This window comes from Ranitomeya imitator, chromosome 3 (genome assembly GCF_032444005.1).
Source record: "Ranitomeya imitator isolate aRanImi1 chromosome 3, aRanImi1.pri, whole genome shotgun sequence".
NCBI classification, from domain to species: Eukaryota; Metazoa; Chordata; class Amphibia; order Anura; family Dendrobatidae; genus Ranitomeya; species Ranitomeya imitator.
This window is the reverse complement of record NC_091284.1, coordinates 29,923,548-29,950,956: the sequence shown is the minus strand read 5'-3', so window position 1 is coordinate 29,950,956 and position 27,409 is coordinate 29,923,548. Positions and strand designations below refer to the sequence as shown.

Here is a 27,409-nt window from a genome sequence, read left to right as displayed (position 1 = left end):
CCAGAGCAGAAACCCCAAATTAATACAGATCCCAGACGAGAAACCTAATCAAAAAGGTCAAGACTATTTTAGACCACCAGGCAAATGCAGCCACCCGACTAGACCCTTTAAACACCTGCAGTTATCAGACCAGGGCACCTAAACAATTACAGACCCCCAATTTGACTGTCTTAATACAGACACCAGGCTGGAGCACTAAACAAATGCAGACCCCCAACCAAACCCTCTAAATACAGACCCTAGGCTGGACCCCTAAAAAATATAGAACACAGATCAGACCTCCTAAACAAATTCCAACCTCAGACCAGACCCCTAAACGAATACTAAGCCCAGATGAAGCACATTACACAAATACAGAACCCAGACCAGATGCCCAAACAAATACCAATCCCAGGCCAATCTTCATAATCAAGTACAGATCGCAGACCAGATCTTCTAAATATATACAGACCTGAGACCAGACCCCTAAAAAAATACCAAACCCAGATGACACATATTACACAAATACAGATCCCAGACTAGAAGCCTAAACAAATACAAATCCTATGCCAATTCCCATAAACCTTTACAGACCACAGACCAGATCCCCTAATTATATACAGACCACAGACTAGATCCCCTAATTATATACAGACCCGAGACCAGACCATTAAACAAATACCAAGCCCAGGTGAAACAAATTACATAAATACAGAACCCAGATCAGATGTCTAATTAAATACAGATCTCAGGCCAATCCCCATAAACAAGTAAAGATCCCAGACCAAATCCCCTAATTATATACAGACCCGAGACCAGACCCCTAAACAAATACCAAGCCCAGATCAAACATATTACAAAAATGCAGATCCCAGACTATAAGCCCAAACAAATACAAATCATGTGCCAATTCCCATAAACATTTACAGACCACAGACCAGATCCCCTAAATATACACAGACCCGAGACCAGAGCCCTAAACAAGTACCAAGCCCAGGTGAAACACATTACATAGATACAGAACCCAGATCAGATGTCCAAACAAATACCAATCCCAGGCCAATCCCCATAAACAATTACAGACCGCAGACCAGATACCCTAATTATATAGACCCAGACCCCTAAACAAATACTAAGCCTAGCCAAAACACATTACACAAATACAGAACCCAGACTAGTTGCCCAAACAAATACCGATTCCAGGCCAATCCCCATAAACAAGTACAGACCGCAGACCAGATCCTCTAAATATATACAGACCTGAGACCAGACCTCTAAACAAATACTAAGCCCGGGTGAAACACATTACATAGATACAGAACCCAGATCAGATGTCTAATTAAATACAGATCTCAGGCCAATCCCCATAAACAAGTAAAGATCCCAGACCAGATCCCCTAATTATATACAGACCCGAGACCAGAGCCCTAAACAAATACCAAGCCCAGGTGAAGCACATTACATAGATACAGAACCCAGATCAGATGTCCAAACAAATACCAATCCCAGGCCAATCCCCATAAACAATTACAGACCGCAGACCAGATACCCTAATTATATAGACCCAGACCCCTAAACAAATACTAAGCCTAGCCAAAACACATTACACAAATACAGAACCCAGACTAGTTGCCCAAACAAATACCGATCCCAGGCCAATCCCCATAAACAAGTACAGACCGCAGACCAGATCCTCTAAATATATACAGACCTGAGACCAGACCTCTAAACAAATACTAAGCCCGGGTGAAACACATTACATAGATACAGAACCCAGATCAGATGTCTAATTAAATACAGATCTCAGGCCAATCCCCATAAACAAGTAAAGATCCCAGACCAGATCCCCTAATTATATACAGACCCGAGACCAGAGCCCTAAACAAATACCAAGCCCAGGTGAAGCACATTACATAGATACAGAACCCAGATCAGATGTCCAAACAAATACCAATCCCAGGCCAATCCCCATAAACAATTACAGACCGCAGACCAGATACCCTAATTACAGGTCCTTCTCAAAAAATTAGCATATAGTGTTAAATTTCATTATTTACCATAATGTAGTGATTACAATTAAACTTTCATATATTATAGATTCATTATCCACCAACTGAAATTTGTCAGGTCTTTTATTGTTTTAATACTGATGATTTTGGCATACAACTCCTGATAACCCAAAAAACCTGTCTCAATAAATTAGCATATTTCACCCATCCAATCAAATAAAAGTGTTTTTTAATAACAAACAAAAAAACCATCAAATAATAATGTTCAGTTATGCACTCAATACTTGGTCGGGAATCCTTTGGCAGAAATGACTGCTTCAATGCGGCGTGGCATGGAGGCAATCAGCCTGTGACACTGCTGAGATGTTATGGAGGCCCAGGATGCTTCAATAGCGGCCTTAAGCTCATCCAGAGTGTTGGGTCTTGCGTCTCTCAACTTTCTGTTCACAATATCCCACAGATTCTCTATGGGGTTCAGGTCAGGAGAGTTGGCAGGCCAATTGAGCACAGTAATACCATGGTCAGTAAACCATTTACCAGTGGTTTTGGCACTGTGAGCAGGTGCCAGGTCGTGCTGAAAAATGAAATCTTCATCTCCATAAAGCATTTCAGCCGATGGAAGCATGAAGTGCTCCAAAATCTCCTGATAGCTAGCTGCATTGACCCTGCCCTTGATGAAACACAGTGGACCAACACCAGCAGCTGACATGGCACCCCACACCATCACTGACTGTGGGTACTTGACACTGGACTTCAGGCATTTTGGCATTTCCTTCTCCCCAGTCTTCCTCCAGACTCTGGCACCTTGATTTCCGAATGACATGCAAAATTTGCTTTCATCAGAAAAAAGTACTTGGGACCACTTAGCAACAGTCCAGTGCTGCTTCTCTGTAGCCCAGGTCAGGCGCCTCTGCCGCTGTTTATGGTTCAAATGTGGCTTTACCTGGGGAATGCGGCACCTGTAGCCCATTTCCTGCACACGCCTGTGCACGGTGGCTCTGGATGTTTCCACACCAGACTCAGTCCACTGCTTCCTCAGGTTCCCCAAGGTCTGGAATCGGTCCTTCTCCACAATCTTCCTCAGGGTCCGGTCTCCTCTTCTCGTTGTACAGCGCTTTCTGCCACATTGTTTCCTTCCAACAGACTTACCATTGAGGTGCCTTGATACAGCACTCTGGGAACAGCCTATTTGTTGAGAAATTTCTTTCTGGGTCTTACCCTCTTGCTTGAGGGTGTCAATGATGGCCTTCTTGACATCTGTCAGGTCGCTAGTCTTACCCATGATGGGGGTTTTGAGTAATGAACCAGGCAGGGAGTTTATAAAAGCCTCAGGTATCTTTTGCATGTGTTTAGAGTTAATTAGTTGATTTCAGAAGATTAGGGTAATAGGTCGTTTAGAGAACCTTTTCTTGATATGCTAATTTATTGAGACAGGTTTTTTGGGTTATCAGGAGTTGTATGCCAAAATCATCAGTATTAAAACAATAAAAGACCTGACAAATTTCAGTTGGTGGATAATGAATCTATAATATATGAAAGTTTAATTGTAATCATTACATTATGGTAAATAATGAAATTTAACACTATATGCTAATTTTTTGAGAAGGACCTGTATATAGACCCAGACCCCTAAACAAATACTAAGCCTAGCCAAAACACATTACACAAATACAGAACCCAGACTAGTTGCCCAAACAAATACCGATCCCAGGCCAATCCCCATAAACAAGTACAGACCGCAGACCAGATCCTCTAAATATATACAGACCTGAGACCAGACCTCTAAACAAATACTAAGCCCAGGTGAAACACATTACATAGATACAGAACCCAGATCAGATGTCTAAACAAATACAGATCTCAGGCCAATCCCCATAAACAAGTAAAGATCCCAGACCAGATCCCCTAATTATATACAGACCTGAGACCAGAGCCCTAAACAAATACCAAGCCCAGGTGAAGCACATTACATAGATACAGAACCCAGCTCAGATGTCCAAACAAATACAAATCCTATGCCAATCCCCATAAACAAGCACAGACCCTAGATCAGGTTCCCTAAATATATACAGACCCCAGACTAGAACCTCTAAATATCTCCAGACACTCCAGAGCCTCTGAGCTAATATAGACCCTGAATTTCCTTTCGTACAGACGCCAGACACCACAATACAGACGCTGGACCAGATGGTACCTTTTTTCATGATCTCAAATAGTTAAAAAAATTTGGACCGGCTTCAAGTTTTTCTGTAAAGCCGACAGAATTCATGGTGTCATCATCTGTTGTTCCTGAAACTAGAAAGACCGGTTTACATCCTACCGTATCAGGACGTGTTCGGCAGGGGAGCGCAGCATGCAGCACCTCGGAGGGGCACTGTGCAGTACAGCCCGCAGCTTATAATAGTGCCAGAGCGTTATAACCAGAGCTCACATCATAGATAGGTTGGGCAAAGTGATAGTTCTCCAAGCTTCTGTCAGTCACTCCATTGATGGCTGATAACAGAGAACAATAGATTGCATGTGGTGAAAGGTTGGTCACCTTCCTCATTGATAGTTCAGAAGGTCAAACACTTCGGTTTTTAAAGGAGCAGTACACACCGGACTGGAAAATGGATTTTTTAATTCTGTCTAGCTTCTAAAATTCTGTCTGTGACATCCTTACTTCCGCAAGTGGCAGCCATATTGTTTTTTCTATTTTTTTTTATTTTATTTTATTTTTTTTCACAAATTTTTTTTAGTCCCCTCCCCAAAGACTTCCTAAACATTTATTCGCTGCAGTTGTTTAGTATGTGTCAGGAAGGGGTTAATATGCCGCAAATTACTTCACTAATCAGGATGACGTATGGTTTGATTTTCTAATCGGCTTTGAATTTTTGTGCTTTTTTTTTGTACATTTTTTTTTAATTATTTGTAGCAAACCCTCAGCTGTGAAATGTAATCGCCCCTCTGCTGGGCTCTCTGTAACCCAGTGCAAAGGATCAGTTTACTGCCCTCACCATAAATACCCTAATGGGGGCAAAGTGGCTGGTTGGTGCCCCCCGCGCGCCCCGGCGTGTGCCTTTTACCCCAGGTCTCCTCCCTCCTAGATAGCCAGCGGCACTGATAAATAGATATAAGATGAATATTCCAATTCACTGACAGCAAGCAGTGCTCTTAAGATGTATCAAAAAGTAGATTGGAAAGTTGCAAACGTTTTCGACTTCCAATGATTTCTTTAATTACATTAAACCTGAAAACAACTTTAAGCGGCTTCTGCCCCTTTTACCGTCCCTTTAAGGCTTCTCGGTCCCGCTAAACACAAACTAATGTCTCATTCATGTTAAACAAAGACGGAATTAAATATTCAACATTTTTCTCTCTGAACCCGTTACCACTGACCCACTTATATATAAAACCATTTTCTTCTACATTTCTCTCCCATGTGAAAACATTTTCCTTTATGTTCTACTTTAGGAATCAAGGGAGGGTCCAAATATTACTGCGATCTGTGACAGATGTGCAATAGCCACAGATGTAGAAGGATACAACACTTGTTATTTGCGGTCACCACTAGGGGGAGCTCACTACATGCAGATCTATACAGTCACCACTAGGGGGAGCTCACTACATGCAGATCTATACAGTCACCACTAGGGGGAGCTCACTACATGCAGATCTATACAGTCACCACTAGGGGGAGCTCACTACATGCAGATCTATACAGTCACCACTAGGGGGAGCTCACTACATGCAGATCTATACAGTCACCACTAGGGGGAGCTCACTACATACAGATTTATACAGTCACCACTAGAGGGAGCTCACTACATACAGATCTATACAGCCACCACTAGAGGAAGCTCACTGCATACAGATCTATACAGTCACCACTAGAGGGAGTTCACTACATACAGATCTATACAGCCACCACTAGGGGGAGCTCACTACATACAGATTTATACAGTCACCACTAGAGGAAGCTCACCCCATACAGATCTATACAGTCACCACTAGAGGGAGTTCACTACATACAGATCTGTACAGCCACCACTAGGGGGAGCTCACTACATACAGATCTATACAGTCACCACTAGGGGGAGCTCACTACATGCAGATCTATACAGTCACCACTAGGGGGAGCTCACTACATACAGATTTATACAGTCACCACTAGAGGGAGCTCACTACATACAGATCTATACAGTCACCACTAGAGGGAGCTCACTACATACATATCTATACAGTCACCACTAGAGGGAGCTCACTACATACAGATTTATACAGTCACCACTAGGGGGAGCTCACTACATACAGATCTGTACAGCCACCACTAGAGGGAGCTCACTACATACAGATTTATACAGCCACCACTAGAAGGAGCTCACTGCATACAGATCTATACAGTCACCACTAGAGGGAGCTCACTACATACATATCTATACAGTCACCACTAGAGGGAGCTCACTACATACAGATTTATACAGTCACCACTAGGGGGAGCTCACTACATACAGATCTGTACAGCCACCACTAGGGGAGCTCACTACATACAGATCTATACAGTCACCACTAGAAGGAGCTCACTGCATACAGATCTATACAGTCACCACTAGAGGGAGCTCACTACATACAGATTTATACAGTCACCACTAGGGGGAGCTCACTACATACAGATTTATACAGTCACCAGTAGAGGGTGGCTGTACACCCCTTAGTAGAGGGCACAGGACCGACAATTAAGCAGCGTTGTTGTCACAAAGTGCACCGTACTGATTTGAGCTCAATCCTCAATAATAGAGGTTACAGCAGCACAGTAATCCAGTGATTTAGCATAGTAAGATCAGGGATACTCATCTGTGAGCTGCGGCACACAGATGAGTATCCCTGATCTTACTATGCTAAATCACTGGATTACTGTGCCCTCTACTAAGGGGTGTAGGATTAGTTTGGCACTTTGCACTTTATTATTGCCGTTGGTATCTATATGATTGGAGAATGGTATAATAGCCTATGTTTGTGTCCATATAAGGGGGCCTTTAGGGCAATTGATCTAGATACCTGTATATTGCCTGACCTGTTAGAGACGATTGTGTCTCGGTTATATAGTCATTTACCTATTTGACTTTGAGATATAAGTGCATCCCCCTACTGGATACTTGCTATCATCTTCGCTTATTTTGATGATATGAGATTTATTTATTGCATCCTGATATACCTTTATGAGTCGGGCACATCTGATTTCCATCAGCTAGGTATATCTCACTTTGCTGATTGAAGCCCAATCTGTGAAATACTGCATTACACTATTTTGTTGGTTTATGTTTTTTATGTTTTTGTTTACACTTTTTTTCAATTTCTTTTTGTGGTTATCAGGCTGTATTGGGACATTTTTCTATCCTTTATCTCCATTGTAGGGATGTTTGAGGGATCCTAGGGTAAGTCGACGTCGAGTGGGGGCGCCAACCGTTTCAAAGTAGGGTGCCAACCTCCACTGTTAGGTAGGGTTTGTCCGTTAGGCGTTTATTAGGTCCCTCCAGGTTTCCTGCATTGTAGGGATTTTTAGGGATTCTGAGGGCGAGCCGCCGTGGAGTGGGGGCGCCAAGCGTAATTTAGGGTGCCAACCCCCGCTGCCAGGTAGGACTAAGCTTAGTGTCGCTCTAGGACTATATAGGCACATTTCTGCTGTTGTGTTTTAATGATTAGAGATTTTAGTAGTATATATTATTAAAGGTTATTTTTTATGAATCCTGTTTTTTTTTTTTTTTTGGTTTTTTGAGCTTGAAAGGGTTCTGGAATATATATTTTTGGTGGTTTTTACCACTAGAGGGCACTCAGTACATTCAGACTTATGCCGCCACCACTAGGGGGAGCTCACTACATACAGATTTATACAGCCACCACTAGTGGGAGCTCACCCCATACAGATCTGTACAGTCACCACTAGTGGGAGCTCACTACATACAGATTTATACAGCCACCACTAGTGGGAGCTCACTACATACAGATCTATACAGCCACCACTAGGGGGAGCTCACTACATACAGATCTATACAGCCACCACTAGGGGGAGCTCAAAACATTCAGATTTATACAGCCCCCTACTGAGCTCACTACATACAGATTTATACAGTCACCACTAGTGGGAGCTCACTACATACAGATTTATACAGCCACCACTAGGGGGAGCTCACTACATACAGATCTATACAGTCACCACTAGTGGGAGCTCACTACATACAGATCTATACAGCCACCACTAGGGGGAGCTCAAAACATTCAGATTTATACAGCCCCCTACTGAGCTCACTACATACAGATTTATACAGTCACCACTAGTGGGAGCTCACTACATACAGATTTATACAGTCACCACTATGGGCAGCTCACTACATACAGATCTATACAGCCACCACTAGTGGGAGCTCACCCCATACAGATCTGTACAGTCACCACTAGTGGGAGCTCACTACATACAGATTTATACAGCCACCACTAGTGGGAGCTCACTACATACAGATCTATACAGTCACCACTAGTGGGAGCTCACTACATACAGATCTATACAGCCACCACTAGGGGGAGCTCAAAACATTCAGATTTATATAGCCCCTTACTGAGCTCACTACATACAGATTTATACAGTCACCACTAGTGGGAGCTCACTACATACAGATTTATACAGTCACCACTATGGGGAGCTCACTACATACAGATCTGTACAGCCACCACTAGATTGCACTCAGTACATTCAGATTTATGCCGCCACCACTAGAGGGAGCTCACTACATACAGATCTATACAGTCACCACTAGGGGGAGCGCCCCACATACCACTCTATACGACCACCACTAGAGGGAGCTCACTACAAATGGATTTATATAGATGGTGCTGAAGTCAATAGGAGCTTCCCCTATCCTTGATGTCTGGAAAACGCTGTCAGTATGTGCTGGGAAGTAGAAGCCGATGTGAAGCAAATGCTGCCATTCAGTAATTATCATTAATTATGAGGTTTTCTAAAGTAAGCTAAATAAATGTCGTTCACCATATGATGAAAAATTCTGCAGTTTTGTAATACACTTTGTGCTTCAATTTCTGAACATTTTCATAATCCGCGCTTGCTGTCAGTGAACAGGAACATTTTTATTTACATATAGAGGCTAATCATGAAGTGCATAGATCAGTTGGGCACTGCCTGTATGATCCGGCCACATAACCTGTTGTTCAATTCTCAGTTCTTAGAGGGAATTCACTGTTCAAGACCCTCATCTTCTAACTAGAGTAAAGTGAGGCTAGAAAGGACCAGCAAGTCCAGACGTTATATAGATGTAATTACAAATAGTGAGATCAGGTGTAATACCTCATTTTTCCTCTGGAAGTGCTGCAGGAAAAAGGAGCACTTACACATTACAGCTGATCATTGGAGATCCTAGCAAAAGGACATCTGATCAACGGGGATCCATCCAACCGAAAAGGAATGCTAATCATAGTATGTTACAGAACCCCCAGCACCAAGAATATGTTATGCTATATATATATATTAGGTATAATAGGTTCCATGTGAAATGCATCAATCCACAGGCTGCATCCCTGGGCAGAGAGGACAAGATATCCCCCTTCTGTCCTCCCCCACCTTTGTAATTCCCCCAGTAAATATCAGCAGGTTCCGGCCCCCTGTGGCTATTGTAATGTATGTCTGGCCTGTTTTTTCTATTGGCCTGCCCTGTGTATCTGTGTTATATATTCTGTGTGCTGTAAATAAAGTGTGTTCTTTAAGACTGCAAATACCTGGAGTAGCAGTCAGCTTTTATATGCTCTCATGTAATCAAGAAATCCTAGCCAGCGTCCTTCATTCGGAATCCAGCAAAAGTCAGAATGGACCTCCTGAAACACGTGGGGGGGGGGTGCTGAAGAGGTACTACAGCACAGTAGACCCCATTACATAGTACACCTAAGATAACTCCAGAAGTGTTATCATGTCTGGGTGGAGTTATCCTCTTAAGTTCTAGCTGTCAACATTTTTTATATGTAAATCTCAGGAAAGTTTTCGGTTTTTTTTTTTATTTTTCATTTTCGCATTCAATAATATCTCGGATTTGAGGCTGACATTAATCATTTATACAGGAAACAGGTTTTCAGTATTTTGTTAGAAAGTTCCATTTTTAAGTCAAAGAACAGAAAAAGAAGGAGCTCATTAAAAAGTGTCAGGATGTGAACAGGCCTCGGGCCCTCATCCCCTCTATTACCCACAATTCCTCACTTCTCTCCTGGCACTACAGGGTTTTTTAGCGTAGACTCCCTGCAAAATGTTCTGTGTGATCATGAAATCTGTGGGGAAGGAGAAGAGCAACGACGTGTGCAAAATACTGACTGTGTGTAACGTCTAATAATTATCCATATTTCTATTATCTATCTGTTATCTACAGGGGCTTCTCACAAAATTAGAATATCATCAAAAAGTTCATTTATTTCAGTTCTTCAATACAAAAAGTGAATCTTATATATTCTGTAGAGTCATTACACACAGGGTGATCTATTTCACGTGTTTATTTCTGTTAATGTTGATGATTATGGCTTACAGCCAATGAAAACCCAAAAGTTATTATCTCAGTAAATTAGAATACTTTATAACAGCAGCTTGAAACATGATTTTAAGATCCGAAATGTTGTCCTACTGAAATGTATGTTCTGTAAATGCACTCAGTACTTGGTCAGGCTCCTTTTGCAGCAATTACTGCATCAATGCAGCGTGGCATGGAGGCGATCAGCCTGTGGCGCTGCTGAGAGGTTATGGAAGCCCAGGTTGCTTTGATAGAAACCTTCAGCTCGTCTGCATTGTTGGGTCTGGTGTCTCATTTTCCTCTTGACAATACTCCATAGATTCTCTATGGGGTTAAGGTCAGGCGAGTTTGCTGCCAATGAAGCCCAGTGATACTGTTGTTTTTACACCAGGTATTGATACTTTTGGCCGTGTGGACAGGGGACAAGTCCTACTGGAGAATGAAATTTCCATCTCCAAAAAGCTTGTCGGCAGAGGGAAGCATGAAGGGCTCTAACATTTCCTGGTTGACGGCTGTGCTGACTTTGGCCTTGATAAAACACAGTGGACCTACACCAGCAGATGATATGGCTCCCAAACCATCACTGATTGTGGACACTTCACGCTAGACCTCCAGCAGCTTGGATTGTGGCCTCCACTCTTCCTCCAGAGTCTGGGACTTTGATTTCCAAATGAAATGCAAAATTTACTTTTATCTGAACACAACACCTTGGACCACTGACAACAGTCCGGTTCTTTTTCTCCTTGGCCCAGGTAAGATGCTTCTGGCGTTGTCTATTGGTCATGAGTGACTTGACACAAGGAATGCGACACTTGTAGCCCATGTCCTGGATACGTCTGTGTGCGGTGGCTCTTAAACCAATCACTCCGGCAGCAGTCCGCTCCTTGTGAATCTTCCCCAAATTATTGACTGTCCTTTTCTTAACAATCCTGTCCAGGCTGCGGTTATCCCGCTTGCTTGTGCACCTTTTTCTACCATTCTTTTTTCTTCCACTCTACTTTCCATTAATCTGCTTGGATGCAGCACTCTGAACAGCCGCCTTCTTAGCAATGACCTTTTGTGGCTTCTCCTCCTTGTGGAGTGTGTCAGTGACGCCTTCTGGACATCAGTCAGGTCAGCAGTCTTCCCCATGATTGTGGAGCTACTGAAACAGACTAAGGGACCTTTATAATCACTTAGGAGCCTTTACAGGTGTTTTTTGTTAATTATTCTAATTTACTGAGATAATGACTTTTGGGTTTTCATTGGCTGTAAGCCATAATCATCAACATTAACAGAAATAAACATGTGAAATAGATCACTCTGTGTGTAATGACTCTATAGAATATAGGAGATTCACCTTTTGTATCGAAGAACTGAAATAAATTAACTTTTTGATGATATTCTAATTTAGTGAGAAGCACCTGTATCTATCTATTATCTGTCTATTATCTATCTATTATCTATTATCTATCTATTATCTATTTGTAGTTCTTCAGTACAATGTGACACTTTTATTCTCCTGATAGAAGCTCAGATATGTCATGATCTGTATTCTATAACTGCTGCTTGTCCTGATATAACTCACTTGCTGTATCCAGTTCTCGGGGTCCATGGGTCGGCTCTGGTATCCCATCACCCTGTCTAATGGATGGGCCATGATAGATCGGTGACCTACATTGTCCTCTCCAATCAATACTGGACACGACCCTGTAGTAATAGCCGAGGTCTGCAGTGTCTATTGATCACTTAATGCACAATGGAAAATAGAAATATTCAGGGAGCATTCGGCTGCCGGGGTGCGAGGTGCAGGGTGTGGGGTGCGAGGTGTGGGGTGCAGGGTGTAAGGTGTGGGGTGTGGGTGTAGGGTGCGAGGTGTAGGGTGTGGGGTGCAGGGTGTGGGGTGCATGGTGCGAGGTGCAGGGTGTGGGTGTAGGGTGCGAGGTGTAGGGTGTGGGGTGCGAGGTGCAGGGTGTGGGGTGCATGGTGCGAGGTGCAGGGTGCAGGGTGCGAGGTGTCTAACCTATGGCCCCCCCCACCCCCCGGTGTATAACCTCTGGTCCCTCACCTCCCACCGTATAACTGCTGGCCTCTCACTCACGGTGAATAACCTCTGGTCCCTCGCTCCCGGATGTATAACCTACGGCCTCCGCGTCCGATGTATAATCTCTGGCCCCCACCCCAGTGTATAACCTCTGCCTCCTCACCCCCGGTGTATAACATCTCGCACCCCAATTCCTCCCCCCCCCCCCCCGGTGTTTAATCCTCCGGTCCTTCACACCAGGTGTATAACTTCTGACCGGGTCCAGAGTTAAGACCCCCGTATTTGTCACCCTATAATATGGAAAGTTATAGTTAATATGAGACAATAATATTAATGTATTATAGTAAGGATTTCCTATATTTTCTGATAAATAAAACTGGCGGTAATATTCCCTTGTGGAACTTTTGGAAGATCCGCCATGGCGATCGCCCGGACACTGATGTTCTGTCTCAGACCCCACAGGAGATGAATGGAAGCCATTTATTGCCTGAGAGAAGACGTGAAATGATCCCATTATTTTGTCATGAGGTCGAATGGATAATCAGTGTACAATGGCGGATGATAAGCCGGCGACGGCGGTGAAATCCTGTGCGGGGGGTTCATCAGGACACATTCGCCTCCTTCTGTGAGGTGGACAATGGATATAGTGTAGCTGCTCAGACGGGAGCCGTTCCCTGTATCCCGGATTTCCGTGTGGCCTGATGGTTAATTAATGTGAGAAAGGAGTCAACTGTTACACTATAGTGTCTTATAGGAACGGGAAGTTGCCTTTAAGGAATGGTTGAAAATTAAATCTCTACTTTTTAGAAGGTTCCCCGCTGATCACAACGCGAGTTTCTGCTGGGACCACCAGCGATCAGCTGTAATCCGTAGGGAAACATGTATTACATTTCCCTGCAGCGCCCCCACAGGCCGAATGAAGCATTACACAGTGTCTATTCACATCAATGGGCTGTCTATGGACAAGATGGGTCCTCCAGAGAGAGAAACTGCTGTCTACTCTAGGCAAAAAAAACGAGGCTCTCCCTGTTACCTCACTTTCCTAATATGGTGTATTAAAACTGGTTTCCTAAACCAGACAACCCCTTTAAATGAAGACAGTCACTAATTCGGAACCTACATCTAATACTCAAAGTCATACATTTGCACCAAGACTGTTTTTGACTCTGGAGGACCCAACACATCTGTGCATTACCTGGACAGCCCACTGATTTCAATGAGCACCATGTAATACCTCTTCTTCCCTTTGGGGGAGCTGCAGGGAGAATAAAACCTGCTTTCTATGTTCCTTTATAGATCAGAGCTGATCACTGCCGATGCAAACAACCGGATTCTCTGTAATTTTCGTTAAATCCTTCCAGAAAAAGAAGTTTTTTTATTTATTTAATTTTTTCATCATATTATAATACAGTCACACATGCAAAACAAAATCACAGATGAAAAAGGAATTTTTCATGGAAGACGACCTGTTCATCTGGGTTTTTTTTTTTTGTTTGTTTGTCACTGTCGACCTGATTTTTATTATCCAGATATCTGCGGCCGAATCATTAATGGCAATTTTTTTTTTTAAAAGTTGCTAAATTTTTTGCCGAAATGTACTTCTTTTGTCCCGCCCCCAAGGAATTATTTTTTTGTATGAAATATTTTTTTTCTGCAAATTTGAGTTTTGTAAAAAAAATTTTTAATGGAACGTGTGATTTTTTTTTTTGCTCGAAAAAGGTGCAAAAAAGGTTAAATATAAAGTGTTTTTTATATTGCTCAAAATTCAAGAATTTGTCACAAAAAATGTTAAAGAATACAAGAGAAAAAAGGAAAAAAGATTTACAGCAGTCTCATCATAGCATGGATGTGGTTTCGCCTGTTGCCTGCTTCATCAGGACATTTTTGATGGTTTCTAATTTTTTTTTGTCCTCAGGTTATAAAACGTTGCTGAAAGGAATCTCCGGGAAATTCGGATGCGGAGAACTTGTAGCAATAATGGGCCCATCAGGGGCTGGAAAGTCTACGCTGATGAACATACTAGCAGGATACAGGTCAGTAATGAGGAACAGATCATGAATAATGTAAGTTAACCTAATATAATACAGAAGGTACTGGGGAGGCTGCGTAATAAATGGGGGTCACATATTTGGGACCTTCTGTGGAGGTCTAAGCAAGTCCATTCATTATACAGACAACTACTGGGTTTCAATGGAAGCTATGCCATTCTTCAATTCACCTCTGGGGGCGCTGTAGAGAAAGTAAACATTTTCGGTCTGGACTTTTGTTTTTAGGGGTCTACGATGTTGTACCTGGTATTACAGGCAGGGGACATCATTGATACGAGTTTTTTTTCTGCTGTTTTCCAGAGAGACTGGCATGAAGGGAGAGATTCTCATCAATGGGCAGCCTCGTGACTTGAGGACCTTCCGGAAAGTGTCCTGTTACATCATGCAGGATGACATGTTGCTGCCCCATCTAACTGTACAGGAGGCCATGATGGTAAGTTCAATGGCAAACCCTACATATACGATCATGTCATCTGGTGGCCGCCTTCTTATGCCGCTCCTGTGCTGAGGGTCACCTTATACTTAGCAGCCATAAAAAGTTCTAAAAATTCCAGAACCATCTTGTGGGCTTTTCCTGTTAGCATATGTTGACCAAAGAGGATGTCCACCTTGAAGAGCTCCTTATCCTCCTGTACCTTACTTATTTTGAGGGGTCCTGTTATGGGGGCCATTACACCCCCATATCCCCAAAAAAGACAACTTCTATAGAACCAGAAAACGTGAGACAATGGGGCATGTTGATTTTTAATTCTTATGGTTTTGAGCATCATAATACCACATTATTACTGTTATACTCTTATTATATGTCCTCCATATTGTATTGAATGGTGTCGCTGGGAGGGTGATGCTGATATAGGCCGCCCTTATATCTCTCATATATGAATTGTATTGTAGGTCTCTGCTCACCTGAAGCTGCAAGAGAAAGACGAGGGACGGAGGGAAATGGTAAGTTATAGTATACAGTATATTCTTATCATATCCCACTAGCTCATACTTGACCACACTTCTATAATGCCTGGGAGACTCCCGGAATAAACGGAGACCTATGGACTCCAGGAAGAGTCAGCAAATCATGATAGACCTTCAGGCATTACCTTGACTGGCAGTAGAGACCAGCTCAGTAACAGGAGCAGAAAGCAGAGATGTGACTGGCAAGTGTGAAGTCTGTGTCGGGGGAACATCATACTCTGTTTGCGGAAGGGGGGACTATGGGGGCAACATATTGTGTAGAAAGGACTGTGAGGGTATCAAAGTGTGTGTGGAGGACTATGGGGGAATCATGCTTTTTGTGTGGGACTGTGGGGACATCATACTGTGTAGGATGTACTGTGAGGGTATCACACTGTGTGTGGGTCAGACTGTGAGGGCATCATACTGGGTAGGTGAGACTGTGGAGGTCATCAAATTGTGTGTGGAGGACTATGGGGGCATCTTACTGTTTGTGTGGGGCTGTGGGGACATCATACTCTGTAGTAGGTAGGTAGGTATCACAGTGTGTGCGAGTCAGACTGTGAGGGTATCATACTGGGTAGGTGAGACTGTGGAGGTCATGAAATTGTGTGGATGACTATGGGGGCATCTTACTGTTTGTGTGGGACTGTGGGGACATCATACTATGTAGGATGTACTGTGAGGGTATCACAGTATGCGTGAGTCAGACTGTCAGGGCATCATACTGGGTAAATGAGACTGTGGAGGTCATCATATTTTGCGTGTGGGACATGGGGAGCATCATACTTTGTGTGGCAATGTGGCGGCATCATACTGTGAATGGGACTGTGAAGGCATACTGTGTAGGGGGACTATGTGGACATCATATTGTGTATGGAGGACTTTTGGGCATCAAATTGTGTGTGGTACTGTGGGGGCATCATACTGTGCATGAGGATTGTAGGTTTATCATACGGTGTGTGGAGGACTTTGGGAGTATTATATTGTATGGGGACCTACAGTGGCATCATACTGTGTAGAGGAACTTTGGGTGCATTATACTGTGTAGGGTGATTATGGTGACATCATACTGTGTAGAGAGACTTTGGGGGCATCCTACTGTGTAGGGGGACTTTGGGGGCATTATACTGTGTAGGGTGATTATGGTGACATCATACTATGTAGAGAGACTTTGGGGGCATCCTACTGTGTAGGGGGACTTTGGGGACATTATACTGTGTAGGGTGATTATGGTGACATCATACTATGTAGAAAGACTTTAGGGGCATCCTACTGTGTAGGGGGACTTTGGGGGCATTATACTGTGTAGGGTGACTGTGGTGACATCATACTGTGTAGGTAATTTGTGGGGGGAATCATACTGTTGTCCTGTCAAACCTCACCAATCATTCTGGGAATCCAGTGATTCTGGGAGATTTCTTTATTCAGGATTGTGGGGAAAAGGGTGCGGAGAGGTGTGACTTCTTCAGAAAGGGGTAAATTGACAATTGCTGATGGTTCCTCCTCCTAGTTTTCTGTTTGTTTCTCTATATATTTGCATATGATTAAATAATGGTATATAACCAGGATATGTCATCACTTTTTCATTTGTGGGGACCCAAACTCTGGGACCTTAAGTGGCATTATATCCTAGTGTTGTGCCATCACTTCGTGGGATAGGAATTCACACTTTGTGGCCTATCTGCTTTTACTAAACAATATTGAGACTTATAGACCAGATCATCCTAATCTTCCTGGTTCATTAGTAAAATAGCCTGGATTACAATACTGCACCATCTATTGAGACGTATAGAACCGATCATCCTGATCTTTCTGGTTTGTAGCTATAATGACAATACAAGAGTACTATAAGAGCTACCGGAACCTATAGAACCGATCTTCCTCGTTCATAATTATAACGTCAGAATTGCCATATTATAAAAAATGATCAACAGTTTGTTTTGGTTTTCTTTAATATTCCTTTAATTTAAAGCGAATTTAATTTAACAAAATGTAGTTTTTAGATCTAACACCACATTTCTTTAAATATTTTCCAAGTTTGAATTCCTGAATTTTTTTTTTTTGCAACACTAGAGTATGATAAAATGTAGCTTTCAGCCACCACTAGAGGGAGCTCTGAGGCTCTATGATGTCTACACAGTGTGCAGTAGGCTCCCTCTAGTGGTGGTTGGCGGTATTAAGAATCTGAAATGCCTAAATTCATGTTTATGCTGTAGATTTGGAGCTCTGTGTCAGAAAAAACAGAGGTGCGATAGATAAAGGTATGTTAGATGTGAATCATTGTAAAACTTTTATTTCAGGTAAAGGAGATCCTGACTGCGCTGGGATTGATGCCGTGTGCGGACACCAGGACTGGATGCCTCTCTGGGGGGCAGAGGAAACGTTTGGCGATTGCTCTAGAACTGGTGAACAATCCCCCAGTCATGTTCTTTGATGAACCCACCAGGTAGGTGCCTATATCAAAATTAGTGAAAAGCTACACTTATGGTCGACTTAAAGGGGTTGTCCAGAATTATAAAAACTGGCTGTTTTCTTTAAGAAATTGCCACCTCTGACCACGGGTTGCATCTGGTATTGCAACTCAGCCCCATTAAAGTCATTGGAGCTGAGCTGCAATACCACGCAGAGCCCATCGTCAAGGGTGGCGCTGTTTTTAAAAGAAAGCGGCCATGTATTTTTAATCCTGGAGCCAATGGTAGCAGCCAAGTCATCCTGTGGGTAGGAAATCGCACACCGATGCCAATGGAGAAGTCCTGAGTCAGATGATTACATTTATCCGATTTTGCGTTTTTTTTCATTTATAATGCGATTGTGATTTTTTTTTTACGTCTTACTCCGTCGAGGAGTCTTGGCCGTGTTTGGCTGAGAACAGAGAAAACTTGTAATCTTTTAATCCATTAACTTTTAATTAAAGCAGTAATCATGAAAGTGGGTCAGAGGCGGCTCGGTGTGCTGCGGGTTGTATTATGGGCTGGCTTTTACTGCTTAGTCGGCTCTGCAGTGTGTTATACATTTGTAGATTCAGGGCCGGATAAAGGTCTATAGAAGCCTCAGTAAAAAAAAATATATATATATATATATATATATATATATATATATATATATATATATATATATATATATATATATATATACATACAGTGGGGCAAAAAAGTATTTAGTCAGTCAGCAATAGTGCAAGTTCCACCACTTAAAAAGATGAGAGGCGTCTGTAATTTACATCATAGGTAGACCTCAACTATGGGAGACAAACTGAGAAAAAAAAATCCAGAAAATCACATTGTCTGTTTTTTTATCATTTTTTTTGCATATTATGGTGGAAAATAAGTATTTGGTCAGAAACAAACAATCAAGATTTCTGGCTCTCACAGACCTGTAACTTCTTCTTTAAGAGTCTCCTCTTTCCTCCACTCATTACCTGTAGTAATGGCACCTGTTTAAACTTGTTATCAGTATAAAAAGACACCTGTGCACACCCTCAAACAGTCTGACTCCAAACTCCACTATGGTGAAGACCAAAGAGCTGTCAAAGGACACCAGAAACAAAATTGTAGCCCTGCACCAGACTGGGAAGACTGAATCTGCAATAGCCAACCAGCTTGGAGTGAAGAAATCAACAGTTAGAGCAATAATTAGAAAATGGAAGACATACAAGACCACTGATAATCTCCCTCGATCTGGGGCTCCACGCAAAATCCCACCCCGTGGGGTCAGAATGATCACAAGAACGGTGAGCAAAAATCCCAGAACCACGCGGGGAGACCTAGTGAATGAACTGCAGAGAGCTGGGACCAATGTAACAAGGCCTACCATAAGTAACACACTACGCCACCATGGACTCAGATCCTGCAGTGCCAGACGTGTCCCACTGCTTAAGCCAGTACATGTCCGGGCCCGTCTGAAGTTTGCTAGAGAGCATTTGGATGATCCAGAGGAGTTTTGGGAGAATGTCCTATGGTTTGATGAAACCAAACTGGAACTGTTTGGTAGAAACACAACTTGTCGTGTTTGGAGGAAAAAGAATACTGAGTTGCATCCATCAAACACCATACCTACTGTAAAGCATGGTGGTGGAAACATCATGCTTTGGGGCTGTTTCTCTGCAAAGGGGCCAGGACGACTGATCCGGGTACATGAAAGAATGAATGGGGCCATGTATCGTGAGATTTTGAGTGCAAACCTCCTTCCATCAGCAAGGGCATTGAAGATGAAACGTGGCTGGGTCTTTCAACATGACAATGATCCAAAGCACACCGCCAGGGCAACGAAGGAGTGGCTTCGTAAGAAGCATTTCAAGGTCCTGGAGTGGCCTAGCCAGTCTCCAGATCTCAACCCTATAGAAAACCTTTGGAGGGAGTTGAAAGTCCCTCTCATCTTTTTAAGTGGTGGAACTTGCACTATTGCTGACTGACTAAATACTTTTTTGCCCCACTGTGTATATATATATATATATATATATATATAAGTATTGCGCTGATTTCCATTTTTTATTTCGCCATGTTTGGAAGTGATGATAAATGAAAAAGCTTAAGAGAAGGAATTTAAATAAAAAAAGCGCCAGACTGTGCTCAGATAACAGCACCTATATAATACATCTATGTATACAAATAATGGCAGCCAATAGGCCGATGCAGAAATTTGGGCTCCCTTGGAAATTTGGAGGCTTCAGACCTTAATTAGCCTGTTAGTGTTATGAATATCATCGTTAGGAAAGGCCCAAATTTCCCAGCTTGATAAAAACCCAGCCTCCTCTAGCCTTCTGCCACAAAAATAGAAGCCATGGGTTCTTCTAAGCAGCAGCCTAGCAGTCTGAAAATGAAAATGGTGGAGGCGCACAAAGCAGGAGAAGGCTATAAGAAGATAGCAAAACGTTTTCTAGTTGCCCTTTCCACAGTTCGAAATGCAATTAAGAAATGGAGGTCGAGATAAGGTCTGGAAGACCAAGCAAAGAGCTGATCGTAGGATTGCTAGAGAGGCAAATCAGAACCCTCTTTGACTGCAAAAGACCTTCAGAAATATTTAGCAGACTCTAGAGTTGTTGTATATTGTTCTACTGTTCAGAGACACCGGTACAAATATGGCCTTCATGGAAAAGTCATCAGAAGAAAACCTCTCCTGCGTTCTCACCATAAAATTCAGCATCAGAAGTATGCAAAAGAACATCTAAACAAGACTGATGGAAACAAGTCGTGTGGATCGATGAGGTTAAAATAGAACTCTTTGGCCATAATGATGAAAGATGGGTGTGGAGATAAAGGGGCACATAATTTCAGGAAAAGAACATCTCGCCAACCAATATACATGGGGGTGGATCAATCATGCTTTGGGGTTGTGTTGCCGCCATTGGTACGCAGAACATTTCACTAATAGAGGTAAGGACGGATTCAATGAAATTTAAACAAATTCTTGATGCAAACATAACACCATCTATAAAAAAGCTGAAGATGAAAAGAGGAAGAGGACGGCTTCTACAAATGGATAATGATCCTAAACACATGGCAAAATCCAGAATAGACGACCTCAAAATGCGCAAACTGAAGGATTTACAATGGCCCTCACAGTCCCCTGATCTAAACATCATTGAAAATCTGTGTCTAGTCCTCAAAATAGCAGAGGAAGCAAGACGATCCAGAACTGGAATTCTCCAAGGAAGAATGGATGAAAATCCCTCAAACAAGAAATGAAAGACTCTTGTCTGGCTACAAAAAGCATTTACAATATGTGATACTTGCAAAAGGAAGTGGTACTAGGTACTAACCATACAGGGTGCCCAAACTTTGGCATCGGACAATTTTCATTTTTGTAATTTTTAAAATGTAAGATGAAAATATAAATATATTTTTTTGCCTAAAATACAAAGGAAATGTGTCATCTTTAACTTTAGGCCTTACTTAACTGTTCACAGTAATTTTGACCAGGGGCGCCCAAACTTTTACATGCCACTGTAGATACTATACAGTACTGTGATACAGGGATTAGGTAACAATACCGTGGTTAATAATACCGCAATACAGCTGGGTTTACACAAATACAGGTTACTATGTAATGTAGTATATTACCTTTATCAGGAAATGTCACCTGCTTTTTGCTTTTGTTGGGTTTTTATATATATTTTATGATTTTTTTTTATCTTTCCCTTTTCTAGTGGACTGGACAGTTCTTCTTGTTTTCAGGTTGTCTCCTTAATGAAATCATTGGCACAAGGCGGCCGGAATATAATCTGTACCATTCACCAGCCCAGTGCCAAACTGTTCGAGCTTTTTGATCAGGTGAGTTAATCACCTGAAATCACTGAAAAAAAATTGTATGTATGTTAGAGTTTGTACCTCCCATGAGGAAATGGATTTAGCCAATCAGAGCTGGGTTCTTCCTATCGACCAGCCCCTGAGGAGCCATAATATCTTCCTTTATGGTTCATACCACCCTTGTCAAGTGACCTAGCTGTACGATAAAAGCCCCCCTTTCCCTAAAAAAACAGGGGTTCCTTGATTTTGGATCTTTGTCTATTAGGCTGAGCTGGGAACCAATACAAGGAGCATTTCTCTATGGAGAACCCGGCATGTCTATGTATTAGGACAGCTAATTCCCATTAACTGGAATTATGCAATACTTTATTTCACCTGCGGGGGTGCTGTGGGGAAATTAAACACTTGATCCTCTATAGTTTGCAGCTGATGATGACACACTGCAGTCAGCTTATTATCTGGAGACCCTTGTAACAATATGTGATAGGACCTGCGGAAGTTTTATCGATGATCTTTTTTCTCTCCCTCTCTCCTCCCTCCCAATCCACAAACCCAATTTGCAGGACTGTTAAGACTGATGATTAGTTTCTAGCATTAAATTCTCAGTAAATCTGCAGAACGGATAACGTTACACGTTTCTCTCTCCTTTTCATACACAGCTTTATGTACTAAGCCAGGGACAATGTATCTACCGTGGGAAAGTGTCAAATCTCGTTCCGTACTTGCGGGTTCTAGGATTAAACTGCCCGACCTATCACAACCCGGCCGACTTCAGTGAGTAAAATCTGCTTCTCTGTAATAAAATAATGGACCTTGTGCAACAAAAGTATCAGGCCCTCCAGTCGTTGTAGAACTACTACTCCCAGCATACAAATGCTTACTATTTTAATTTATTTTCTGGTGTCATCTTTTCGTCAGGCAGAGCGGATGCATGGAAAAAAAAAGGGCTACTCCAAAAAAAAAAAAAAAAAAAATACTGGTTGCGTTATGATTCAGTGGGTGTAACCAGAGGGGCATTAGGTACTGCCCTGCTAGTCACTAGGGTCATCCTTACCTCTATGCTACAGGACATCAGTAATAATAATTGCATATTATTTTGGGATGGGGGTAGGGTCTGGAACATTTTTTCTATAATTATTATTTTATTTTCATTATTCTTATTACTATTATTTATAAAAAAAATTATTAGCATTTTATTGGTATAAAAATTTATCATTTTTATAAATAAATTATTATTTTAATTTATATAAATATTATTATTATTGACATTAACATCAGTAAATTTAATTGCATATTATTTTGGGATGGGGGTGGGGTCTGGAGCATTTTTTCTATAATTATTATTATTTTATTTTCATTATGCTTATTACTATTAATTATAAAAATTATTAGCATTTTATTGGTATAAAAATTATCATTTTTTATAAATAAATTACTATTTTAATTTATATAAATATTATTATTTAATTATTGACATTAGTATGTATAAAAAATTACTATTATTATTGGTATTATTATTTATAAATTAATATTACTGTTTTCACTCATACATTATTATTTATAAAGTTATATTATTATTATAAAAATATTGTAAATTATATTATTATTATTTTGACATTATTATTATTATTATGCAAATATTATATGTATAATTATTTATAAATAAATAGCTATTGCCATTTATACAATGATTTTTTACTATCGGTATTATTACGATTTATTGTCATAATTTGTGATTTATTTTATTATTATTTGTATAGTTATTTATAAGTGTTATATTACTATCATTTATACAATGATTATTATTTTATTATTGGTTGTGCTATTTATAAAAGATACTATCATTATAACTGGTATTATTTATTTTATTTCATTATTATCATCATTTATAAATTATATTTTTATTATTATAAAAATACTGTAATTATGACTATTAATTATAGTATTTAGTATTATTTATAAATGAGTATTTTTTATTAATTAATGTATTTATTTTTAAAGCATCTTTAATTCCAGGGTGCTTTACGTGTGAAAAAGTTTACAGACTTAGAATGTGTGTGTGTGTGTGTGTGTGTGTGTGTGTGTGTGTGTGTGTGTGTGTGTGTGTATATATGTATATATTTATATAGTAGAGGGGCAATCTTGCATTATATCTAACGTACAATTGGGTCCTACCTCAAGCAATAGAGAAAAATGTCTGTTTTTCTACTTTTTTTTATTTTTTAGATGCTTATAAATGTTAATATTTAAAAAAAAGTAGATTAAATATTTTCCTAATTATACACTATTGCCCTCTAGTGGTCAAACGGTGTATAACCGGACAGTTCTAAAATCCTGCTAGCCTAGTATCTTGGCTGACCATAGACCTTTGCAGTTGTATAAACCATATACTATTTCTTGTGTTGCCTCAACTCCTAAAATAACAAATGAAGGAACTTTGCCGATAGTCTTTTATTATAATTCACCTTTAATTTTGCGCACACAACCTCCCTATGTTCACACAACCTGTGTGTTTCCATCTGATCCTTACTTATTGCTCGGATACATTTGGAAAATTAGTGATAAATTGGGGATGAGAAACAGATGACAATATGACTGCAGCTTCAGACTACGCAGGATTTATTTGTAGTCTGTTACCATGGAGACGCATAGGTCTGCATAGGAGCTGTATACCCACATCCTCACTTGTACCTATGTTATACCATGATATCCCCATGATTCATGTCTTCTTCTTCCCCGCCCGCAGTCATGGAGGTGGCCTCCGGAGAGTACGGCGACCAGAATCCGCGGCTTGTGAGAGCCGTCCAGGAGGTGTGCGCGGCCGAGCAGAAAAGGGATCATTGCGGGGAGACCGAACCCAACCTGTTCCTGTGGCACAAACCATCCGAGGAGGTAATCAGGGCTAGGATGGTTTATTACAGCCGTATACCCATATACCTATGTGCTGGGGTACAGCCCTGTTATGGCTGGCAATCAGGCAACACAGCGTGCAGTAATCAGCGCACATACAGAAATCTGGCAATAACCCAAAACAATAGGACGAGCTCTGAGACGTGGAATATCTGTAGACTGCAGTACCTGATCTATCCTCACACAACTGTAAGCAGCAGTGGATTGCGCCTATCACTACCTATGCAACTCGGCACTGCCTGAGGAGCTGACTAGCCTGAAGATAGAAATACAAGCCTGACTTACCTCAGAGAAATACCCCAAAGGAATAGGCAGCCCCCCACATATAATGACTGTTAGCAAGATGAAAAAACAAACGTAGGAATGAAATAGATTCAGCAAAGTGAGGCCCGATATTCTAGACAGAGCGAGGATAGCAAAGAGAACTATGCAGTCTACAAAAAACCCTAAAACGAAAACCACGCAAAGGGGCAAAAAGACCCACCGTGCCGAACTAACAGCACGGCGGTGCACCCCTTTGCTTCTCAGAGCTTCCAGCAAAAGTTAATAGCAAGCTGGACAGAAAAAACAGAAAACAAACTAGAAGCACTTATCTAGCAGAGCAGCAGGCCCAAGGAAAGATGCAGTAGCTCAGATCCAACACTGGAACATTGACAAGGAGCAAGGAAGACAGACTCAGGTGGAGCTAAATAGCAAGGCAGCCAACGAGCTCACCAAAACACCTGAGGGAGGAAGCCCAGAGACTGCAATACCACTTGTGACCACAGAAGTGAACTCAGCCACAGAATTCACAACAGTACCCCCCCCTTGAGGAGGGGTCACCGAACCCTCACCAGAACCCCCAGGCCGACCAGGATGAGCCACATGAAAGGCACGAACAAGATCTGGGGCATGGACATCAGAGGCAAAAACCCAGGAATTATCCTCCTGAGCATAACCCTTCCATTTGACCAGATACTGGAGTTTCCGTCTAGAGACACGAGAATCCAAAATCTTCTCCACAATATACTCCAATTCCCCCTCCACCAAAACAGGGGCAGGAGGCTCCACAGATGGAACCATAGGTGCCACGTATCTCCTCAACAACGACCTATGGAATACATTATGTATGGAAAAGGAGTCTGGGAGGATCAGACGAAAAGACACCGGATTGAGAATCTCAGAAATCCTATACGGACCAATAAAACGAGGTTTAAATTTAGGAGAGGAAACCTTCATAGGAATATGACGAGAAGATAACCAAACCAGATCCCCAACACGAAGTCGGGGTCCCACACGGCGTCTGCGATTAGCGAAAAGCTGAGCCTTCTCCTGGGACAAGGTCAAATTGTCCACTACCTGAGTCCAGATCTGCTGCAACCTGTCCACCACAGAATCCACACCAGGACAGTCCGAAGACTCAACCTGTCCTGAAGAGAAACGAGGATGGAACCCAGAATTGCAGAAAAATGGAGAGACCAAGGTAGCCGAGCTGGCCCGATTATTAAGGGCGAACTCAGCCAACGGCAAAAATGACACCCAATCATCCTGGTCAGCGGAAACAAAACATCTCAGATATGTTTCCAAGGTCTGATTGGTTCGTTCGGTCTGGCCATTAGTCTGAGGATGGAAAGCCGAGGAGAAAGATAGGTCAATGCCCATCCTACCACAAAAGGCTCGCCAGAACCTTGAGACAAACTGGGAACCTCTGTCAGAAACAATATTCTCAGGAATGCCATGTAAACGAACCACATGCTGGAAGAACAAAGGCACCAAATCAGAGGAGGAAGGCAATTTAACCAAGGGCACCAGATGGACCATTTTAGAAAAGCGATCACAGACCACCCAAATGACCGACATTTTTTGAGAAACGGGAAGGTCAGAAATGAAATCCATCGAAATATGTGTCCAAGGCCTCTTCGGGACCGGCAAGGGCAAAAGCAACCCACTGGCACGTGAACAGCAGGGCTTAGCCCTAGCACAAATTCCACAGGACTGCACAAAAGCACGCACATCCCGCGACAGAGACGGCCACCAAAAGGATCTAGCCACTAACTCTCTGGTACCAAAGATTCCAGGATGACCAGCCAACACCGAACAATGAAGTTCAGAGATAAGTTTATTAGTCCACCTATCAGGGACGAACAGTTTCTCGGCCGGACAACGATCAGGTTTATTCGCCTGAAATTTCTGCAACACTCTCCGCAAATCAGGGGAGATGGCAGACACAATGACTCCTTCCTTGAGGATACTCGCCGGCTCAGATAACCCCGGAGAGTCGGGCACAAAACTCCTAGACAGAGCATCCGCCTTCACATTTTTAGAGCCCGGAAGGTATGAAATCACAAAATCAAAACGAGCAAAAAATAACGACCAACGGGCCTGTCTAGGATTCAAGCGCTTGGCAGACTCAAGATAAGTAAGGTTCTTATGATCAGTCAAAACCACCACGCGATGCTTAGCACCCTCAAGCCAATGACGCCACTCCTCGAATGCCCACTTCATGGCCAGCAACTCTCGGTTACCCACATCATAATTACGCTCAGCAGCAGAAAATTTCCTGGAAAAGAAAGCACATGGTTTGAACACTGAGCAACCAGAACCTCTCTGTGACAAAACCGCCCCTGCTCCAATCTCAGAAGCATCAACCTCGACCTGGAACGGAAGAGAAACATCAGGTTGACACAACACAGGGGCAGAACAAAAACGACGCTTCAACTCCTGAAAA

At 42.0% G+C, this 27,409-nt stretch overlaps 1 protein-coding gene across 1 annotated transcript in view; it reads left to right on the top strand.

Annotated features, from left to right (window-relative positions):
* Positions 1 to 27,409, top strand: part of ABCG1 (ATP binding cassette subfamily G member 1) — a 95,198-nt gene that overhangs the window by 39,408 nt on the left and 28,381 nt on the right. Inside the window, exons 3-9 of the mRNA XM_069760680.1 lie at positions 14,464 to 14,581; positions 14,897 to 15,029; positions 15,491 to 15,541; positions 17,848 to 17,993; positions 21,693 to 21,816; positions 22,452 to 22,566; positions 24,539 to 24,684. Coding sequence (XP_069616781.1) covers positions 14,464 to 14,581; positions 14,897 to 15,029; positions 15,491 to 15,541; positions 17,848 to 17,993; positions 21,693 to 21,816; positions 22,452 to 22,566; positions 24,539 to 24,684 — 833 coding nt within the window. The remainder of the gene's footprint in view (positions 1 to 14,463; positions 14,582 to 14,896; positions 15,030 to 15,490; positions 15,542 to 17,847; positions 17,994 to 21,692; positions 21,817 to 22,451; positions 22,567 to 24,538; positions 24,685 to 27,409) is intronic.